Source organism: Sceloporus undulatus, chromosome 9, assembly GCF_019175285.1.
Source record: "Sceloporus undulatus isolate JIND9_A2432 ecotype Alabama chromosome 9, SceUnd_v1.1, whole genome shotgun sequence".
NCBI lineage: Eukaryota > Metazoa > Chordata > Lepidosauria > Squamata > Phrynosomatidae > Sceloporus > Sceloporus undulatus.
This window is the reverse complement of record NC_056530.1, coordinates 21,151,709-21,171,581: the sequence shown is the minus strand read 5'-3', so window position 1 is coordinate 21,171,581 and position 19,873 is coordinate 21,151,709. Positions and strand designations below refer to the sequence as shown.

General features: G+C 41.5%; 1 protein-coding gene across 1 annotated transcript in view; it reads left to right on the top strand.

Moving 5' to 3' along the window:
- Window positions 1–19,873, top strand: part of LOC121915552 (cation channel sperm-associated protein subunit gamma-like) — a 30,051-nt gene that overhangs the window by 4,682 nt on the left and 5,496 nt on the right. Inside the window, exons 6-23 of the mRNA XM_042439878.1 lie at window positions 303–372; window positions 819–974; window positions 2,107–2,278; window positions 3,170–3,307; window positions 4,467–4,532; window positions 5,514–5,621; window positions 6,617–6,664; window positions 7,825–7,954; window positions 9,592–9,703; window positions 10,658–10,822; window positions 12,400–12,518; window positions 13,110–13,323; window positions 15,558–15,620; window positions 16,884–17,067; window positions 17,909–18,036; window positions 19,048–19,128; window positions 19,268–19,324; window positions 19,731–19,869. Coding sequence (XP_042295812.1) covers window positions 303–372; window positions 819–974; window positions 2,107–2,278; window positions 3,170–3,307; window positions 4,467–4,532; window positions 5,514–5,621; window positions 6,617–6,664; window positions 7,825–7,954; window positions 9,592–9,703; window positions 10,658–10,822; window positions 12,400–12,518; window positions 13,110–13,323; window positions 15,558–15,620; window positions 16,884–17,067; window positions 17,909–18,036; window positions 19,048–19,128; window positions 19,268–19,324; window positions 19,731–19,869 — 2,150 coding nt within the window. The remainder of the gene's footprint in view (window positions 1–302; window positions 373–818; window positions 975–2,106; window positions 2,279–3,169; window positions 3,308–4,466; window positions 4,533–5,513; window positions 5,622–6,616; window positions 6,665–7,824; window positions 7,955–9,591; window positions 9,704–10,657; window positions 10,823–12,399; window positions 12,519–13,109; window positions 13,324–15,557; window positions 15,621–16,883; window positions 17,068–17,908; window positions 18,037–19,047; window positions 19,129–19,267; window positions 19,325–19,730; window positions 19,870–19,873) is intronic.

The window sequence follows — 19,873 nt, the reverse complement described above, 5'->3', positions numbered from 1 at the left end:
TTTCAGTTGGCCAATAAAGGTATCATTATAGTATATGGTGGAATTACCTTTCACATGTTGTTAGAGTTCAAGTCCCAGCATGCCTAGACATCACAGCCAATAGTGAGTATTGCAAATTGCTTTCCAGGATTGTATGATGCCTGTGACTTTTTATAATACCATGTTTTAAATTTATAATCCCATAATGTTTTATAATGTGATGTTTTAAACGATTAATTACCTTGAGAAATTTAGTTAAAAAGTAGTGTATAAAATGGAAGAAATAAAATCCATCCATTCTAAAACTGTTTTCTTATTTCTAGGTTCTCTATCAATATCAATGGATTTATGAAGCTAGTTCAAAACAAAGCTGTGTTCAAGATAGGAACGAAGGTAAATTGATGAAGATTGTCTGTTAGAGCAAACACTGTTGACCAGGTCAGCCAGTCTCCTAAATAAATGCTTAAATAATGGGGAGTAGGGTAGGACAGGGAAAGCTAATTATTATCATAACATTTATATTCTGCCATTCCCCCAATATTGGGACTCAGAATGACTTACAGAATATCAAAAAGCAAGACACATCAGGTAGCATATTAGAGAGAAGGGCTAGGCCAAGTTTCTCCTTGCTATGCATTCATCCTTCCTTTGTGCATGGAGATTAGTGGAGCAGCATTACAATATATCACTAGCTTGCATCCAGAAGTGGCACAGTCATGGTAAAATTTTATCGTAGGCCATGTGGAATGTATTGTTTGGGCCTCTGTGGCTTTGATGTGGTGTGTAAATATTAGTTATGTCCTTATGCTCTCTTCTCTGGCCTCCCTTTGGCCAAATAGCTGACTGCCTTGAGCTCCTTCCTGACTCTGAGAGACCCATCACGTCCCTTGTGGCATACTTACACACGAGCCCCTGTGCTCATCCTTGGTGACATCCCAAGAAACAAGATTGTCCTCATGTCAGACACAGGGTTTGAAGATTACTTTCCAGTAGAGGTAAGAAGAGGCAGGGAGTGGGGGTGGGGATGGGACACTCTGAAATGGCATCTATAATGATTGTGGGTGCTACACCTCTCCTAAAAGGTCTTACCCTGAAAGCTGAAAGGTCTTAACCTACTCAATAAGTTCACTCTTGATCCACAAAGGTTTGGAAGCCTTGGCAGAGCCATCTCATAGTCCATTCGGTATGTCTAGGGAGACCAAAGGCCTGGCTATATATAAGGTAACTTTTTGTGTTCAGATGGGAGCAGGACAGTACCATAGCTGATAAAAAGAGAGGCATGTGTGGTCAGAGGATAGTGAAGATAGCAAAAGATCTTAAAGAGAAAGACACAAGCTAGGAGACTGCAGCAGTTTGCTTTATTCTGAGTTTACTGGAAAGAGCAAGATTCCCCTGGGTGAAAGAAATGCCATTTTTATAATGGCGTTTTTCATTTGAGTGGCACATTCTGATTAACTGTGATTGATACTTAAAGCCTTATCGCACAACAAATAAAAAGCCGAATTGGAGCTGGAGAGTAGTGGTTTTTTCCATGCCTTACTTCATGACGCTGTAGTGCTTAAGTTCTCTTCCCATGGGGGATAGTCATCAAAGGAAGCCTTTTTGTTGTACAGATTATTCTGGCTAGAGGAAAAGACTTTTTTGATGACCATCTTGCATAGCAAGAAAATTTAAATGCTGCAATATTGTGCGATAAGGCACAGAGAAAATTGCTACTGTCCAGCTCTATTTCATTTTGTTGTATTATGTGATAAGGCTCCTTATGTATCCTGCTTAATGACATCACCAGGGAGCACTCCTTATACAGTAAGAGCAACCATATAACATCACCAGGGCCTGCCCCTTGTGACAGTACAAGTCCTTAAATACCAGGTTTTGTTCCTGAAATCTCAAAGCCTAGGGTAAACCTGGCTGGGCAACCCTGGCAAGGGAGGGGTAGTCCCTGTCTTCCCTTTGCAATGTAAAATGAAGAGGCCCAGGTTCAGGCCTGACAGGAGAAAAGACAAGAAATTGCTCCTTTCCCCCATCCTCTCTTTCTTGGCACCATAGGAATATTTCCTGTTGGGGTGTCTGCATGTCCCTCTACAAGACAAGGCTTGACTCTTTTTGTCCCCTCTTCTACTGCAGCTTGGCATCGACAGCTGCTGGATCGGCTCCATCTCCTGCCCACAGAAGGGTTTCTCCTCCGCTATTGTTGATACCATTGCCACAGAAAGCACCCTCTTCATCCGACAGAACCAGCTGGTCTATTACTTTGTGGGACATTACCCTTTATTGCACATGAGAAGTTCAGGTTCTGGTATGTGAGCTGAAACAACCACAGGTCATAACTGCAGTATGTTGTGTTGATTTTATGCCTGTTTAATATAGTGGCTTCCTGAAAGAATCTTGGCAAGGCAAAGATGGTGAGCATTCTCCAAAGGCAGCAGGGGATCCCAGGTCTCCTCTGACAGAGTTTTCCTCCCCAGATTTCCCTGTAGTGAAGGAATGATCATTCAGACAATGATAACCGGAATCCTGTCCTTAATGGATGTTGCAAGTCTGTCTTGAATTTGGCAGAGAATGATTTAAACTAAGCACAGTGAATCCTCTCCTGAAACGACACATTGCATGGGAAGTTTCAGTTGTAGTGGGAAAGGGACTTTCATGAACCATCCTGGACAAATTTTCCCAAAGGTGGGCATGTAAATCTTCATACATTTCATTCTCACAGACCAATAAGAATATTTTTACCATTCTGCTCTTCATTGTGAGTAGAAAATGCATGGTTTTTATATTTATTCTGTACAAAAATACAGTTTTTGTGCAGAAAATGGCATTTTCTATGTAAAAAAGCAGTGTTCTTGCAGGAAATGTATTCTTTCCATTCCTACCTGAAAGAATCATTCCATACCTTTAAAGCCCTCTCTTTATTCCATTTTGCTCCTTCTACCTTGCATTAGTCAACCTTTGCCCCCATTTTAACCAGTTTGGAGCTAGAGCAGTTTGAAAGCTTTTGCTTAGAAAGTATTTGCTTAATTCAGGATAAGATGTAGCTAAGAATAGAAAGGAAAATAAGTCTGTTTTTAGGAGATAGACATTACTTTCAAAATTCAAAAAAGAAAAAACCTGCTGCCTGGAACAGTTCTATTTTGCTCTGTTTTTCTATGTTGTTTTTAACTGTTACCTCCTTTTTCTGCTTTTCCTTTAGAGATGTGGACACGCATATTAAATAATGTCTGTGTGAAGAGACTAAACCCTGTGTTTTTTGTTAAGAATGACACTGAATTTGTGATTGCTCTTGGTGGTGGCTGGCAAGAAGGAGAGTTCTTTCTTATTACTGTGAAAGGTATTCTTTCTAGTTGTTGTGACACCAGAGATTGCTGGATTAAATGTTTCTTATCCCATCTCCCTAAATGAAAGCAATAATCCCCCAATTCACTCTTTGGTCTAGGGACTGCCCCTTTAGCTAAGTTTTCTGTCCTGGTTTCCATCAGGAATATGTTTTTCTTCATGGTGTCTGTGAATCATGATGGCACATTTGATAGTTTTCATGGGTTTAGGTGTAATCGTGTTTTGATCGCAGCATACATTTTGTTCAGCTGTTTATTCAGACTGCCAACTCACATCCAACCACTAAGATGATAAAAAAACCTCTGATCTTTATTCTGGAACTTAGTAACTGTAGCTAAAAAGTAAAGAAGTAAAGGATGACAGAATGAGTGGAAGGATGAGTGGCGGGATGAATGGAAAGATAAGGTTAAAAAAAGAAGAAGAGATGTGCAGACGGTATATATACCCTCCAACATTCCTCAGAAGAATGTGACATGTGGCCAAACAATAAGAGTGTAGTCAAGATGGCAAAAGTTATTAATGAAGAAGAATTAGAAACTGTTGCAAAACAGGCTCTCTTTGCTCCATTCTGCTGAGTTAATTGAGTGCAAACTACTTTTGCATTTTGTACTCAGTTTGCAGCAACTGGAGGACAAAGGGGGAAAGTGTGAGGGAACAGGAGAATCTGGGACATTTTAAAAACAGCTGAAAAAGTGGGACAGCAGAGGATTTATTGTGATTGTCCATGTCAAATCAGGACAGTATATGAGACATGGCCCTTCAGACATCAGCAAAAAAGGCTACAAGTTAGGAGAACAGAGCGAGGAGATCAGTAAGGAACAACCAATCAGATACCCAAAGCCAGGTCTGACCTGTTGATAACAGATCTATATAGAATATACTTATAATTACAGCTAGAGCAACATACCATGATGGAAATGCCCCATTGGTGCAGAACATATTGTACATCATTTTAGGCACGGTTAGTGAAGACTTTGACTAATTATTTCATAACTGTCTTACTGTAATTGTATTTTTAAATTTGTTTTTCCTTTGTCTATCAAGAAGACAATAAGCAGCTTGTGAATTTGTTGGGAAAGGGTTTGTTTGGATAGTAAGAAGGAAAAGAGGAGTAGCCCCGATCACTTAACGTTATCAATTGTCCCCCTTTATAGATGGAATAGTGAATTCCACTGGCTCTTTGAAGGCTCAGCAGCAGTCAGTGTGCCAGTTTCTGAAAGGTAGGTCTTTCTATATTTTTGTCATCTGCCTCTTCCCTTGCTTCCTGCACAGTCTTATGTTGCTGATCTTCCTTCTATCCATGGTATGACATACAAGGAAGCTTAAAAATATATCTACAAATAAAATAAACACACACTCATTCAGTTATCAGAAGCGTTTATTGCTGTTTCTCCCTCAAGCAAAGTAGTTCTTTCATGGGATGGTAATCTCAGGACATCAAGAGAACATTTTACCCTGTACCCCAATTCATTCTAGGGACCCAAAGCCCGCAACCAAATAATCTGTTACAACACAGTTGTAAGTCAAAGCACAATTCTGCTGGAACTCACAAGAAATGCAGAATACGAAAGTTGGTACAGATTCAATCTCTTTTCGTATTTAAAGCAAGAATCAAGTTTCTAGCCATTACCTCTAAGATGAGATGCTTAGAAATGTGTGGGCAATGGCTATTGAGGTCTGAGGAGCTAGAGGAGTGGCTGCACAGGATTTCTGAGGCCTGGGTGTCCCATGCTCTGTGAACCTCCCTGTGATTTGCTGGTCCAGAATAGATGATATACATTTTAACATTTTGAAACGGTTAACAGTGGTAGAGGGGTTCGATAGAAAACGAAAGAACTGGACAAGCCCCTGTGCCAACGGATTTACAAGTGGCTTAAGGCGTTGCATTTGATTTATTTATACCTAAAGGTGTTAACCACCCAATAGCAAACATATTCTTCTTGAAATAAAAAGGAAAAATAAATTTAAAAGTCCATTTACAGTAAGAACTATGGTTAGTTTCACAATCTATATAGGCTGATACAAGCACAAAATCCAGAAATTCTTTTGTTTGGTTTAACATGGAGTATTTTTAAATGGATATCTCTACTCTGTGTTGCAGTTGCAACATTTCTAGCTGTATACACACATACACACACTCCCCCCAGTCTCCCACCATCAGTGTATCAACAAACCATGAGTGACATTTTTTTCTCTTGCAGTTGGGTGTAATATTGTGTGGGTTGTTTTCTCTGCAAATGAAAACAAGTTCATATTGCTGGTGAACGAAGATGGAACAAATCGGCACTTCCTTGTGGAATATCAGAAAGGTTAGTCTCACTCTTTGAAGCATCGTTGTCATTGTCCCCACCATCATCACTACTACCGCCAGTACTATCATAGGTTAACATTCAGGTGGGCACTGCACACAAAAATGATCTAACCAAATTAAAAAAAAAGATCTATGCTGAATGCAGGATTATAAAAAAAGAATTAATCAAACTCTTTAGGAGTATCAAACAGAATTGGCCCGAAAATGCACATAAGATCTAGCATGTCCATTCAAATTTGGCTGACAATTTAATAAGCATGGAACAAATGTTAAAAGAGGGGAGGACAGAGTGGAATGGTTGCTGATTAGCAATGTGGAGAACACATCTGGTGAACCTTTGGATTGACCAAGAAATGAATCACAGCTCAATAGAGAAGGGTTTCTCTTTAGTGAAAGAGCCAATATTTTGCTTGCATAAGGTCCTTGATTCAGTACCTGTTATGTCCGGCTACAACTGGGAAATACATTTGTCTGAAGCCTGAGTGCTGCTACAAATCAGCATGGCGATACTAAGCTATATGGGCCAGCAATTCTATTCTATATAAAAAGCAGCTTTGAATATTTGGACAAGCTGATTTTGTCTCTGAGTAAATGGGAAAAAGGGCCTAGTTAATTAGTAGGACCTGGAAAGGCACAGGAAAAAAAAAAGATTGCTATTAGTCAAGAATAGATAACCCTGCACTTATAGAGGTATGACTTGGTGTTCACAGCTTCATAACTAGGAAGTGATGAGCAAGGAAGGCATTTTTTTCACCTTGCGAATCCATAGCCCTGTGTAGTTCAAAGATGGGGTTATTGGGACTATTCCTCAGTACTTGTAAGGGACCTGGTGCATGTTTGTGTGTATATGTATAAATGAGTGAGAATGTGTGAAACCTGGGGCTGGGTATGAGCCAAAGATCACAGAAGCAGCTGGTGATTGAAGTATAGGCTACAAATTAGTACTTTATTTCATATCCCTACATGTGGCTGTTTTATCTGTTCAATTTGCAGATGCATATTTTAAGCAGATTTATGAAGTCCCTGAGCTGGTACCCAGAGGTAAGAACCACAGCATCTGTGAGGGGGGCAGAGTCTGTTGTTACGTTTAAAAGATTGCACCCAAAGTTCCTGCAATCCCTGCTTCACCTCTTTGCATTGGTGGGGGAAGATTTGAACCTTTGAAACCCCTTTGTGGATATAGGTAGGTTGCCACAGTACAACCTGGAGAGGGCTCCTGTGCTTTTGATGGCTGCATAGAAGAGCGTATTTCAGTAGGTGTCACCCACTTAAATTTCCTCTTCTACATAACCTGGTTCTACATGACCATTAACCAGGATCCCTCTGTAGATTTTTCTCTGACAACCCTACCCAGAGCTGTTTTACAGCTGCAGAAATCATCATATGCTCTTGCACTCATGCTCCCCAAACCTGAATCAGAATTGCAATAAGCATGTTAGAGAAAAGAGTTCTTGAAAGAGGTGTTCCAGTGAATTTGTGAGACTAATGTGAGTTTCTTCCAGTTGGTTCACAAGAATGAACCTTTGAGTATTGGAGTTGGGCTCATTGTTTAAGGACATCAGCTCTTTACTTTTGTGGGAACTCGTGCTTCTTTATAGAGTGCTGTTATTTTGACAATGCAAAGACCTCTTCTATGCATAATTTGTGTATTTGGGTTTTTACAGCACCTCAAAATGACATCTCCTGTGCTCTCTCTTGTTAAGAAAACAATAGTTGCTCATTTGAAATCTCATGCAAACATGGTGTATACTTTAGGGGCCAGTTATGTATCACCAAAACAAGAGGACAAAGAGAGCACAAAGGCTAACACAAAATTTGAATACGCTTATGTATATAGGTGCCAATTTGGAAACAGTTACAATAATTTATGTAGAAGGGCAGTACATTTTTGCTCTAGAGAAGAAGACTTTTTGTGTCTACTCTTCAGAGGATTGCTATTGCTGGACAGCTTTAAGGTCTCCCCTGTGTTTGGGGATCCTTAGATATGTATAGCTCTTGAACCAAACGATGACTGTTCTTTGTAAATCAAGAAGCATGGCTGCCCCATATGTTCCTTTTCTAAAAATTCAGTCGTATGGAGGGGGAGGAGCTGGAGGAAAAAAACAGGGCATTCCTTCCACTACATCTTTTTTTCTTGTAGTCCTCTGTAACTCATTCTACCCCAACCTTTTTGTGAAGCTTACCTTTTTTCCCTTTTGCAGCCTCAGATACAGGATTTGTGCTCTTGCTGGGGAAGGAGGCGTATATAAATAAAACTCTTATCCCAAGAGGTTTGGCTTTAAATCCCTTCAGTAAAATATTCTATATCTGGGGGAATGTTATCTTGCAAAGGTAAGACTTGCTGACCAAAACCTGCTGGTTTGAACATGGCTCCCATCATTTCTAGCCAGTGTAGCCAGTGATGAGAAAGATTGGAAACTGCAGTGTGACAGTATATGGAAGGACATAGTTGATCCATTCCTACTCTAAACCCACTGCCCACAAACCAAACCCCTTAGGCTTGTGACTGTTTAATATTGGTGGACTCTCCTGTGATGCTGAATATTGTTTTTGCATTCTTCTTTATCTTCTGTTTTCTCGGTGTTGTTCCTTTTATGTTTAGTATAGGAGCTCTCTTTTTGTTAACTTTCCCAATTCTCCCCTTTCCTTTCTCCCCCTCCAGTACAGTATATGGTTTTCTTTCTGGGGCATCATACAGATAGGTGGCTTGGAGCGGCCTTTGGCTGCTCCAGCGGCCTTTGGCTGCTCCAACTGCAAGCATGCCCTGAGTGGTGCAAAACCACAACGTCCACAATAGACCACCAGCAAGGAGAGCTTTTTGCGCTCCTTTTGCTGCCTTAGGCCCCCCAATCTGGGGGCATGCATCATCTGAATGTCACGCCCCTGAATCAGCCCAAAGGCAGTGCTTTTTGGCCCGTCTGTTTTGGGCCTAGGTCTGAGAAGCCTGTGGTTCAGTGGAGTAACTTACAACAAACAGAATTGGGCAAACATTTTTTGCTTGATAATTGGTTTTGGTTGGACTGTAAGTTTCATATGTAAGAACCAGTACTTGCGGAAGTGTTTGATACATAGCTGAGAAAATTGGTTGGACTTCAGTTTCCATGTGTTCCTAAAAGCAATGCTTGCAAAAATGTTAAAAATAGAGCTAAATGTTCTTGTTTTCTCTGTTTAATGCAGCACTTAGAAAATGTAATTTCCAACCAGAGAAATATTTTCCCACCAGTTAGTATTGGGGCTTTCTATTTGAATGACAGCTCAGAGTAGTTGGGTTTGATGCTTGGTGTATCATAACTAATAACTGCATCAGGGTTTGCCCACCATCGCTAGGTCTCAGATTTTGACCTTGAAATCTTGGGCACTGAGATGCCCCTGAGCTGGCAACCCTAGTGCCAGCGGAGGCTTTTCCTAGTTGCAGCTCAGGAGAGTGGGTGAGAGCGTGAGAATATAAGGGTATGTTTGTGGAGATGGTGCAGTGATATTGGGGAGCCCATCCATGTTGAGCTGTGGCTCCACCATTCCTGTCATGCAGACTTCAAGATGCTTGCCCTAGAGCCAGTCCTCCTCCTGGGCCAAATAAATGTTCCCAGCCTTTGTTCTAGGCTGAAAGCTGATTTTTGATTCAATATTAGGATAGAATTATGAGACCAGAAGAACCTGCTGTGACTTTTCTTAGAGTTAGTCTGGAATGGTGGAGACCAAGGTTCAAATCCCCGCTCAGAAATCCCCGCTCAGAAAGGTCACAGTCTTTCAGCCTCAGACCTAGGAAAGCACATGCTTCTCAGACATAGGAAAGCAAATGCAGTCACCATCTGAACAAATAATGTCAAGAAAACTGAGGGATAGATTCACTGTATCATCTCCAGAAGTTGGAAATGACTTGAAAGCATACAACACCAGTGCTTTTACTTCAACCACTGGGCGGGGAAAACATATACATGAAGTTTCTTCCATTTACCTTTTTTTGACAGCAATGACATGGTGAGTTTCATATATTTGTGCAACTTTCCGGGCGACTCTCCCATCAAATATTTTGTTTTGTCCTTTACTGGGCAAATTGCCTTTGTGACGGATGCAGATGAGGTATGTGTGTTTATCTTCCTTGTGGGTCCAGTAGCTAATTGTTTGGGAGAATTGGGCTTCATGGTGCAAAGGAGAGTGAGGGATTGTTGTATATTTATTTCAGCTACTTTCATCCCTTCCTTTTCTGACTGTACTGGTCCCTCGGTATATGGAACATCGTCTTTAGAAAAACAAAATCTGTTCCAGTGTGCTGGAATGAGACGGGGGCTGGCCTGGATGGTTTGCTTAATGTCCCTTTCAGCACTGTGAAATCTATGACTGAAACAAGATAAGGATTCACTGAATGAATTACTAATTGATTATTCACTGTCTAAGCTACAGAACAAGTCTGGCCTGCTCCCTTTGTTTGTAGGTTGATATTGGACTAGATCTGAGAGAGCGATTTGGCCAGATCTGGCTGGGATGTGCCACTTGAGGGTAATCAGTTGAATCTTTTTGAATTGGCCCTGGAAATACGATGAATCATGCTTATCTTGCCTAATTGGATGAACTAGGCCCAGAGCATAGAACAGGGGTAGGCAACCTGCGGCCCGCGGGCCGGATGCGGCCCGGCAAGGCCTTGGGACCGGCCCCAGCCCAATCCTGCCGCCAATTACCGCCGGGGCCTTTGGGGGGCAATTGTCTATAGAAGCCTCAGAAACATGCATTTATATTAACATTTTTTAAAAAAATCAGCAAATTTTTTCACGTGTCCTCCATTTTTTAAAAAAAAAGTGTCTTCCATTTGAAAATTTTGTCCTACATTTGTCCTGGTTTATTTATATATTTAATTTCTTTAAAAATCATTTATTTATTTATTTTTTGGCTTCGCCCCCCCCAGTTGTCTGAGGGACAGCAACCCGGCCCCCGGCTTAAAAAGATTGCCTACCCCTGGCATAGAAACTTGTGTGTGTGTGTATGTGTGTGATGAAGAGAGGTTTTAATTGAGCACTTCTCCTCCTGCCCTTATTCAAGGTCTGGGTTATGAGAGAAGGCAGTACAGAGATCAAAAGAGCATATCCATCAAAAGCTTGGTCCGTGTACAACACCTTGCAAGTGATGGAAGGCTCACCAGACCATGACTTGAATGCCAAACAAGCTATAGTCACTGTTTTCTTTGACAAGGATGGGATGCAAGAGGTGGGTATCTCTCTCTCTGTGGATGTGACTTGGAAATTCAAGAGATAGCCAGTGAGAGACATGCTGATAGTGGTAGGATTAGGAGACAAGGGTTCAAATCCTGCTCTGGAAATCCACTTGAGTGACCTTGGTCAACTAATACTCTCTCAGCCTCAGAGGAAAAGTAATGGAGAACCCCTGCTTTTTTCTGTTCAGTTTATTTATCCATTTAGTACCCTACTGTTTGATACTATGGTAGATTGCATTACCTCCCAAACTATAGTGAGTTTTCTATATACCCCCCAGCCCCAGAATAAAAACCTATCACCAGCTCTTGTTGTCCACCTGGCAGAGGGGACTAAGATCCTGTTTGAAGATGGCTGGATGTAAAATTCTGTCAGCATACTAAGACCCAGACACCAGAAAGGGAACACAGAGGGCTCTTGGTATGAAAATGTTTTTCGCCAGCTGATCGGGGCAGGAGAGCTGCACCTGGTTGCCAAATCAGTTACATAAGGAGACATTAAACACATCCTTTCTCAATCCAGAACAGTAGGTCTACTCATGTAAGCTCTGGTTATTCTAGTGTAAAGTCCCAGTAAGGTTCTGGCACATGACTACTGCAAGGGTGGGGAATTTTGGCTAGTCAGTGAGTCTTTTTTAATTGTTCTGTGGGACATACCACTCCCTCCCACAGCCACACGCTTCTAAAATTTAGGGCACAGAGGCAGGAACTGGAAGTGATCCCTTCACCCACTGCCAATGAGTTTAAAGGCGTTTTTAGAAATAAGACACACAAGTGACATATTCCTTGTTTTAGAGCAGAATAATGTTTCCTGGAATCCTCTGAAAATATTATTCTCTCTTGTAAAACAAATTGTATGGTCCTCATGCACCTTTTTTGATGTGAAAATGCCCATTTCCCTCTTGCTGTTGTGTCACTAGAGACTGGGAGAGGGGCAAAGAAATGGCTGGGTCTTGTCTTGCCCATCTGTAGGGTAGTGCATTCTTTCTCTTGCTTCTGGGTTTCTAGAACTAGATATTTTGCCATTTTACTGCTTGTAGTTGAAAGTACACTTTTGTTCTAAGAAATTATACCCCAAGATAAGAAACACAGCATCTGTGAGAGGGCAGAGTCTGCTGTTACATTTAAAAGATTGCACTCATGCACTCTATATGGTTGGCTCTTATCTTGCCCATCTCTAGAGTAGTGCATTCTTTCTCTTGCTTCTGCTACCCCTGGACAACTGGGGATTCAGAGCAGTTGTACGTCTGAATTATACAGTATTTATTGTTTCAAATTTTATAAACCCCTTTGATTATCTTTTTAGATAGTAACACAAGTAAGCATGATCGCTTATCAGTCTGGCTAACCAGCTGGCTTTCTAGAACTAGATATTTTGCCATTTTACCAATTGTAGTTGAAAGCAGACTTTCATTCTAGGAAAAGTTGAAGGCTACTATAGTGCAGTGTAACTAAATATTACAGAGGGTTAAATAATTAAATATTACTAGGGAAGCAGAGAGATTGACACTTCTATGTTGGGTGTGTGATTGCTCCAGCCTAGATCTATTGTTCTTGGCCCTTTTTCTTTCAGTTGATTTATAGGGAAGATCCTGGAACCACTGGAAGATTAATCAAGAGGAAATTCCCTCTGGATCATATCCTGACCTATGACCAGTTGATCAACACTCCTCACAAAGGGATGACACACAAGTGAGTGGGAACACACAAGCTTCATTGACCTGAGGTTGTCTAAGGCGCCTGCCAGGGCAGCAAGGGTTTTGCCACCAATTGATTATATAATTTGAAAATGACTTTCCAGATATTGGATGTGCTGCCCTTAGAATTTATGAATGTTTTTGTTTTGTTTTGTTTTGTTTGCAGAGCATTGGCCACTCTGAGACAGTGGTCGTTGTGGCTAGCCAGAGATTCCAGTCTGTCTGTTGTTCCACAATGAGCACTTTTCTGTGCTCAAGGAAAGTTGTTCAGTGCAAGGCGAGCCCTAAAACCAGGCCATGGGAAGGGTGTCCATTTTACCTTGAATCATGGGCCTAGCCAAAACCTTTTAATGCTGTAGTCAAGGTTTGGGTCAAAGATGAGGAATATGTGGCCCTCCACATGGTCTTTATTTCAAATTCCATCAGCTCCAGCCAGCATAGCAAAGATGAGAGATGATGGGAGTTGCAGGCCTTGAACTTCTGGAGGACCACATCCCTCTGCATATCTGTTCTAGATGGCATTCTTGTTGGGCAGGGAACACAGAGTTCAAGAGATTGTATGATGAGTCTGCTTCTTTATTCCCAGTGGAATAGACTACATCAGATTCACCCATCGTTGCCCATTTGCTGTTGTACGCATGGTGGATTTGCCACTCCCACAGCGCTTTACTCGGATGGAGCATTATCGTGCCAGGCCACCAGAAATCATGGAGAAAACAGGCATTCATAGCATGAAGTCTCTGACTGTGTACCAGGGACTGGTCTACCAGCTACTGCAGCTGCACTCAGCTTACCACAGAGTAAGGACAGTTTTCTTTGTTTCAGGAGGGGCAGCCTGGCTCTTGCCTTCAGGTTTGTGGCTATTATTTCAGACCTGGCAAGAATTAAATGTGCCTTTCCTGGCAGTTCATTAGGTGCGCACACCAAAACTGACCAAAAAAAAAAAGAAAAAAGAAAAAAAAAGGGGGATGTTCTTCCACACAGCTTCTGGTTCACATGCAGAGTCCTGTCCACTGCTGGGATTGGATTTAGGGTTGCCAGATTGGATCCAGATGGGGCTCCTGTAATTTTAATCTTTAACAGATCTTGGAGCAGGAGGAGATACCATGATGCTCCACCAAACAAGATGAAGATACCTGTCTTCCTTCACTTTCCAGACCCCTTTCCATTGATGCAGCAAGAGCTATGATAGGAGGGGACACCTATAGCTGAAAGTTGGGGTTATGAAAGTAGGAGAGGACTAACTGCTTCCTCTTGCTTGCTTGAGTTTTATGATACCCCATCCTTCTCCAAGATCTCTTAAGGATTGAAGTTAAAGGAGCCCCATTCTGGATCTGATCTGACAGTTCCAATCGGGTCTCAACAGGTTGCCCAAGAGGGAATATTATGCTGCTTTGTGGATACAAGAAAATATATTCCACCTAATTATTGTGAATTTTTCTACTGTAAGAGCTGCTCAGCAATGGAACACACCACCTTGGAGGGTAGAGGAGCAATGTTTTAAGCAAGTGCCCCTTCATTCTTTTTAAATACTACTACTATTAGTACAATAAATGACATTTATCCAAAGGAGCATACAGTCTGTAGCAGAGGTTGGTGGATCCAGGGACTAATCTGCCCACAGGACATACTGTAGATTCGTCCCATTGAAACAAGAAATTACCAGATGTCCGTTTTGCATATCAACCCTTTCCACTCCTGTTTTGGATTCAAACAACATACAGGGATCTTCACATCTTCTTGTAAAGGTGAATTGCACTTCCTGGAGGCTTTTCGGGAATGTAATGCTCCTTGTTTTAAAATGTAAGTCTATCAGTGGTAGTGGAGCTATTGGGGGTGTTAGTTTATAAATGATTGGGCTTTGTGTTGGTGCATCTTGCTTACTGCTAAAAGTAGGTCTGAAAGGGTAGTGTCCCTTAGCCATTATGCCCATCTGAACACCCAAAATCATTGCCTTCTGAGTGTCTTACTCATTATCAGCCACTGGAGGCCAGTATATGCCCATAAGTATCTGTCTCCACTATCTCCTGAAACAACAACCCAAGCATCAAACTTTACCTTAAAATCCAAGACTAGAAGTGAATTTTCTGGCACTGGCCTCCTCTGTATAGTTTCTACTGCTGCTACCACAATTGGTGCCAGTTGAACAGCCCTCCTGGCTGAGGCTGCTCTTGTAGTGGGAGTGGTGGCATTGAACATGGTTTGAGCATCGGCCTAGTGCTCTCTGCCTCATGCCACCTTTGCTCAACCTTCCTCCCCTGCCCTCATTGCTCTTCCTAGGGCTTAAGCTAATTGCAAGAGCTTCCTCTGGCCACTGGCCACTATAGCATGCCCACTGGACCCTGGTTGGGCTGGCCAGAGTAAGGTGGCTGCAGGAGGTCTTAGTGTAAATAATACTCAACAGTTATAGCAGTTTGATACCACCTTAACTACTAAGGCACCATTCTGTAAATTCTGGGATTTATAATTTCCTGAGATACAGTGGTACCCCGGGATACGAATTACCCAGCTTACGAATTTTTCGGGATACGAAAAAATCCCATAGGGATTTATTGTTTCGGCTTACGAAGGTTTTTTCGGGTTACGAAAAAACCTCGGTGCTATTTCGCCACCGGAGGGCAGCAGAGAGCTATTTTTTTCCATTAGCGCCTATGGCAATTCAGGTTACGAAGGTTTTTCGGGTTACGAAATTAGCCGCGGAACGAATTAATTTCGTAACCCGAGGTACCACTGTACTGAGAATTCTGTGCATGAAAGCTCTAATGTGGCAGTTTAGGATAGTGTACTAAAGAATTCTAAGTCCATCCCCAAACTACGAATGCCAGAATTTCAAAGGATGGAGCCATGGCAGTTAAAGTGGCAATACGGATGCCACTTTATTTTCCGCATTGCTCTATTTCATATGAAATGGTCATTCTTTGTTCCATCCCAACATGGCTGTTTCTTTTATGTGAGCATAGTGTTGTTTCTCTCTCTCTCTCTCTCTCTTTCCCCCATCCCCAAACTGTATTAATATTTTATTTTATCTTGCTAGTCTTATGCTGACCCAGTCCATGATCCCACGTGGCGCTGGTGGAAGAACAAGAAAGAAGATGCAGTAAGAAAAAACAATATTGAGAATCATTTTTAGATCCCCCCCCCAGTATTAATTTTTGACATATTTTAGATTTGGTTCACTTTCTTTGGTTAAAGAAATTCTGATTTGAGGGTACATCATCATCATTATTATTATTATTATTATTATTAAGCGTTATTTATAAAGCGCTGTAAATTTACACAGTGCTGTACATACAATCTTTTTAGTTAGCTGGTTCCCTGCCCTTAGGCTTACAATCTAAAAAGACATGACACAGAAGGAGAAGAAGGGAGTGGTGGAGGGAAAGGGTAAGAGGTCCAGCAGTTCCTCTCTACCTCCAAGGCCTGGACCAAGGCAGATGGACTAGAGGGAGGGCTTGGCTTCATAATGGATGGTTAATCTTCTTCCAGGGAGCCCTGTTGGAGTTAGCCTGCTTCACTAGTAGGATAATACATATAAAATACATAGCAATACAGGAAATTATTAGGAGTCTGCTAAAAATAGTGGGGAAGGAACAAGTGTGAAGGAGTCAGTTCCAAAGAGTGCTTTTGATCTCTGCTTTCCTAGAGTTGACAAGGGAACAAGTCAGTCATTGCACATCTGAAATGTATAACAGAACCCATGGGTTCTGTACAACAACAACAGCGACAATTTATTTCGGTCATTGAACAGTACAAAAATAGAATACAACTATTACAATGGTCTGTATACTATGTTGGAATTCTGTGGATATTTACATACATAAACACACAGAATGTGGTACTGGCCATACAGTTTGGCTTTCTGAAAATTTCACTCCTTAGTTTTAGGGGTTTTGAAATTTTAAAAAAATGGTATTTCATGGTTCCAGTTCTTGCAGCCACTCAGACTCTTGACTGAATAGGATTTCCTTGAACTGGAGGCAAACTTGCAGTGCCTGGTGTAGTGCCATTATGACTTTAAAAACAGCATGATGCAAAATAGTATAGTGTCTGTGTGTATGTATGCATAGTGAAAGACACCAAGAGCAGTAAGACTATGTGATCTGTCAACATAATCTTTCTGGCATAGATTTCAATTACTCTTTTTGCAAGATTTTCATTGTCTGAATGGGGAAATTATTTTTATTTTTAAAAAGTGCGGCAAGGACAATGTTACCGTCTGCAAAAGCCCTAGAATTAACAACAACAACAGCAACAACAACAAAAGATGGGTGTAAACAGACCTTGTCCTTTTCCTCCTCCTCCAACTGTATAATGAATTGGATGGGTTATATGCCTAATTCAGTCATATATAACTTTCCAGGAATATTACTACTACATGGCCAGCAACTGGAAGTCCTCGGGAGGTATCTACGTTGACATGGCCAACTATGTTAAGATCTACAACCTCATTCCAAATAATTTGCTGCCAAAAACAATCTACTTGGACAGGAAGCAGACCTTTGTCTTTTCTGTGTATCTGAGCATCAGGACAACCAAACAGAGCAGTAAGCTGTGGGGAGCCCAGGAGCTGCTATGATGAGGAAGGAGAGATAGGTGTTGTCACTTGAGAGCCAGTATATTGGGGAGGTGGGCAAAGGAGGCAGAGACTGGGTTCCTTTATTATAGGCAGTGATATAGCGATGGGAGAAGAGGGCAACATGAAGGCATTGCCCCCGGTAATAAAATTCCCCTCCCGGCACTTGCCATTTTGCAACATTTGGAAAATGAAAATTTCCTTCAGTCCCCAAATTTTTAGCATTGCAGTAGCTTAAAATGTCAGTTGAACATTTAGAAATACAGTTTAGGCATCCAAAGAAAAGGGGCCAGGCAAAGAGACCAAAGGGATGAGAACGCAGCCAACCAAAGGCTTTTGGGTGTGAATCATTTTCTGGCGTCTCACTTGCAATGCTAAACATTTGGGGACTGAAGAAAAACTTCATTCAAGAGGAGTCGGAACTGTTATTTAGGGGGCAGTGCTCTTGTGGCTGTTGTTTCGTGAATCTTTTTGGCTCTTGGCAGCAATGTGGAGTGACATTCACGAAGGCTATTTAAATAACTGTTAAAAATGGCCAAACAAAGGGATTGAAATGGTGTTTCTGCTTAGAAATACTGTTACTATGCAGAAAATGTTTCCTGAGCAAAGCAACCATTTGCAAAGTTTGCACAGAATAAACCCCCAATTGCAGCACATTTTGTTTAGCAGTTAGCATGTTTTCTGCACACAGCAACTACAAATCTTGTGAGTCTAGAGGATTCTTCTCATCAGAATTACTCAATGCTTGAAAACAGATTTTCCAAATGTAGATAGGCTTGAATGGTGTAATTGATCTTCTGTTTTTTCTGCAGTGGGGGAGACGGCAGAAGAAAATTCTCTCCAGTATATGTGGCTCACCATTCTTTTAGCCCATCCTGAGTATGTTCATGCAGATCTACATAGGCAGGAACTGATCAGCAGAGGCTCAGTGCTGTATCGGGTAAGGGCTCCTCTGTTCCTTTCAGGTCAAGTATACTTATGCCATTAAAGTAAGAAATGCACCAGTGTTCTGATCATCATTCTGAAATGTGAAAATACTGAACTCCACACTTACATTGTGATCTGTTTGAAGCTGTGTTTGGAAACTTTTGCATACAGATTTTCCGGAGCGTAGATCACAGCATCTCTGGTCTTGTACATAGTATGTTTCAGCAAAAACCTTTTTGCTCAGGCATGATTTGGGCTGTGGAATAGTTTATAGAGGAAAGGGCTTTTAACTTTTTAACTTTGTTGTGAGCAAAGTCTTGGTGAACATACATAAGTTGGCCTTGCATCTGTGCAGAGCTGCATCAAGGAACATTCTAGAGCTGAGTGATTTCTCTGCCCCCATTCATCCTGGGTGCCTGTCTGGGTGCATGAAGTTACTCTTCCTCAGTGCTATTTCTCCAGTGTATGAACAGCAGTATTGAGAACCTTTTCTGCTTTCTTGATGCCGAACGATGAGTATAGGATTGCTGATTTGGGATTGTCAGGGGCCCTGAGGTTTCCAGAACAAAGCTTGAGGCCCAGAGATATGTATTGTCCAGAAGACCTTGGATAACAAGGACTACTGTTTCATAATTTCTTGTACCTTCTAGAATAGTCTAGGAGTTTGAGTAAAATTTTTTGAAATCTCTGGTAATGGGGCCAACAGAGAAAGCTCTGATTTGACTAGTAAACATCTGGTAGCTATATTTGAAGTTCATTTGAGCAGATGCTAGTAGGGTCTACCGTGGGGGGAAACCTGGAGGAGCCAGATTAATAATTGTGGGGCTAACTCAGCACATGGAAAGGGTGATTATACAAGTGCTTTTGATCATTTTGCGGTCTTGAAGGGCTAGCAATAAGGGGATGCTAGCATGGAAGACAAGTTCAAACCTGATGCAGTGGAATCACATTTCTTTTAACCTCTCTTTGTTTTGCCTCACTGCTCCATTCTTTCCCTGCAATAACAACCAACCGCTTCCTAAAGGTGTCAATCACAGACAGTGGCAATTATCCAAAGCAACAACTCAGTGGGAAGGGTCTGTTGAAGAGCTCTGCAAATTTAAAGGTAAGAGAACAGATTTTTGTCAGCTCCAGATTTTTAATTTTCATTGTCTTGTTTCATCTTAGACTAAGGCTAGGGCTGTCCATCAGGTGCCAGTCTGGACTTTTCGCTGAGATGCATTCATTTGCTTTGCTTTTCACAGGTTGCACATTCAGGGATGAGCTGTTACCACTACACAGGCTCAGGAATACGCACAAAGGTAATAATGGTTTTGCTTCCCTGATGGTAGTTAGGTAATCTCTACAATCTACTATCTCTGGGAAGTATATAGCAGGGTCCTCTAGAGAAAAGATACACAGGAACATATTGAATATTTGTTGTGGTGTTGAAAAAAAGGGGTTGGACTCATCCAGTTCTGAATTTGAAATTTGTCAGAAGGGTAATCAAATACTGAAAAATTCAGATGGAGAGTATCCAGACCATCCAAAAACAACTATTTCCAGGAATTCTCCATTGCTTAGCATTTGATGGAAGGGTTCTGGCAGAACAGGCTGCAGAATTCCTCTGTGTTGGCATTTAGTAGCAGATAGGCCTGTCTCTGAGATTAAGTTTGAAAAACATGGCTTTAAAGCAAAAGGCTTTTATTCTTTACGTATATACTGCAGGGCAGTTCTTACTTGGGCATCAACATTGGATGCCCTCCAGGCAAAAGGCTGGCTTTTGACATCACTTTCACTAAGAATTATACTGCCGAGAAAAACAAGCGCTACTTTGACTGTGTGAAAGAAGACCCAGAGATGCCCTGCTT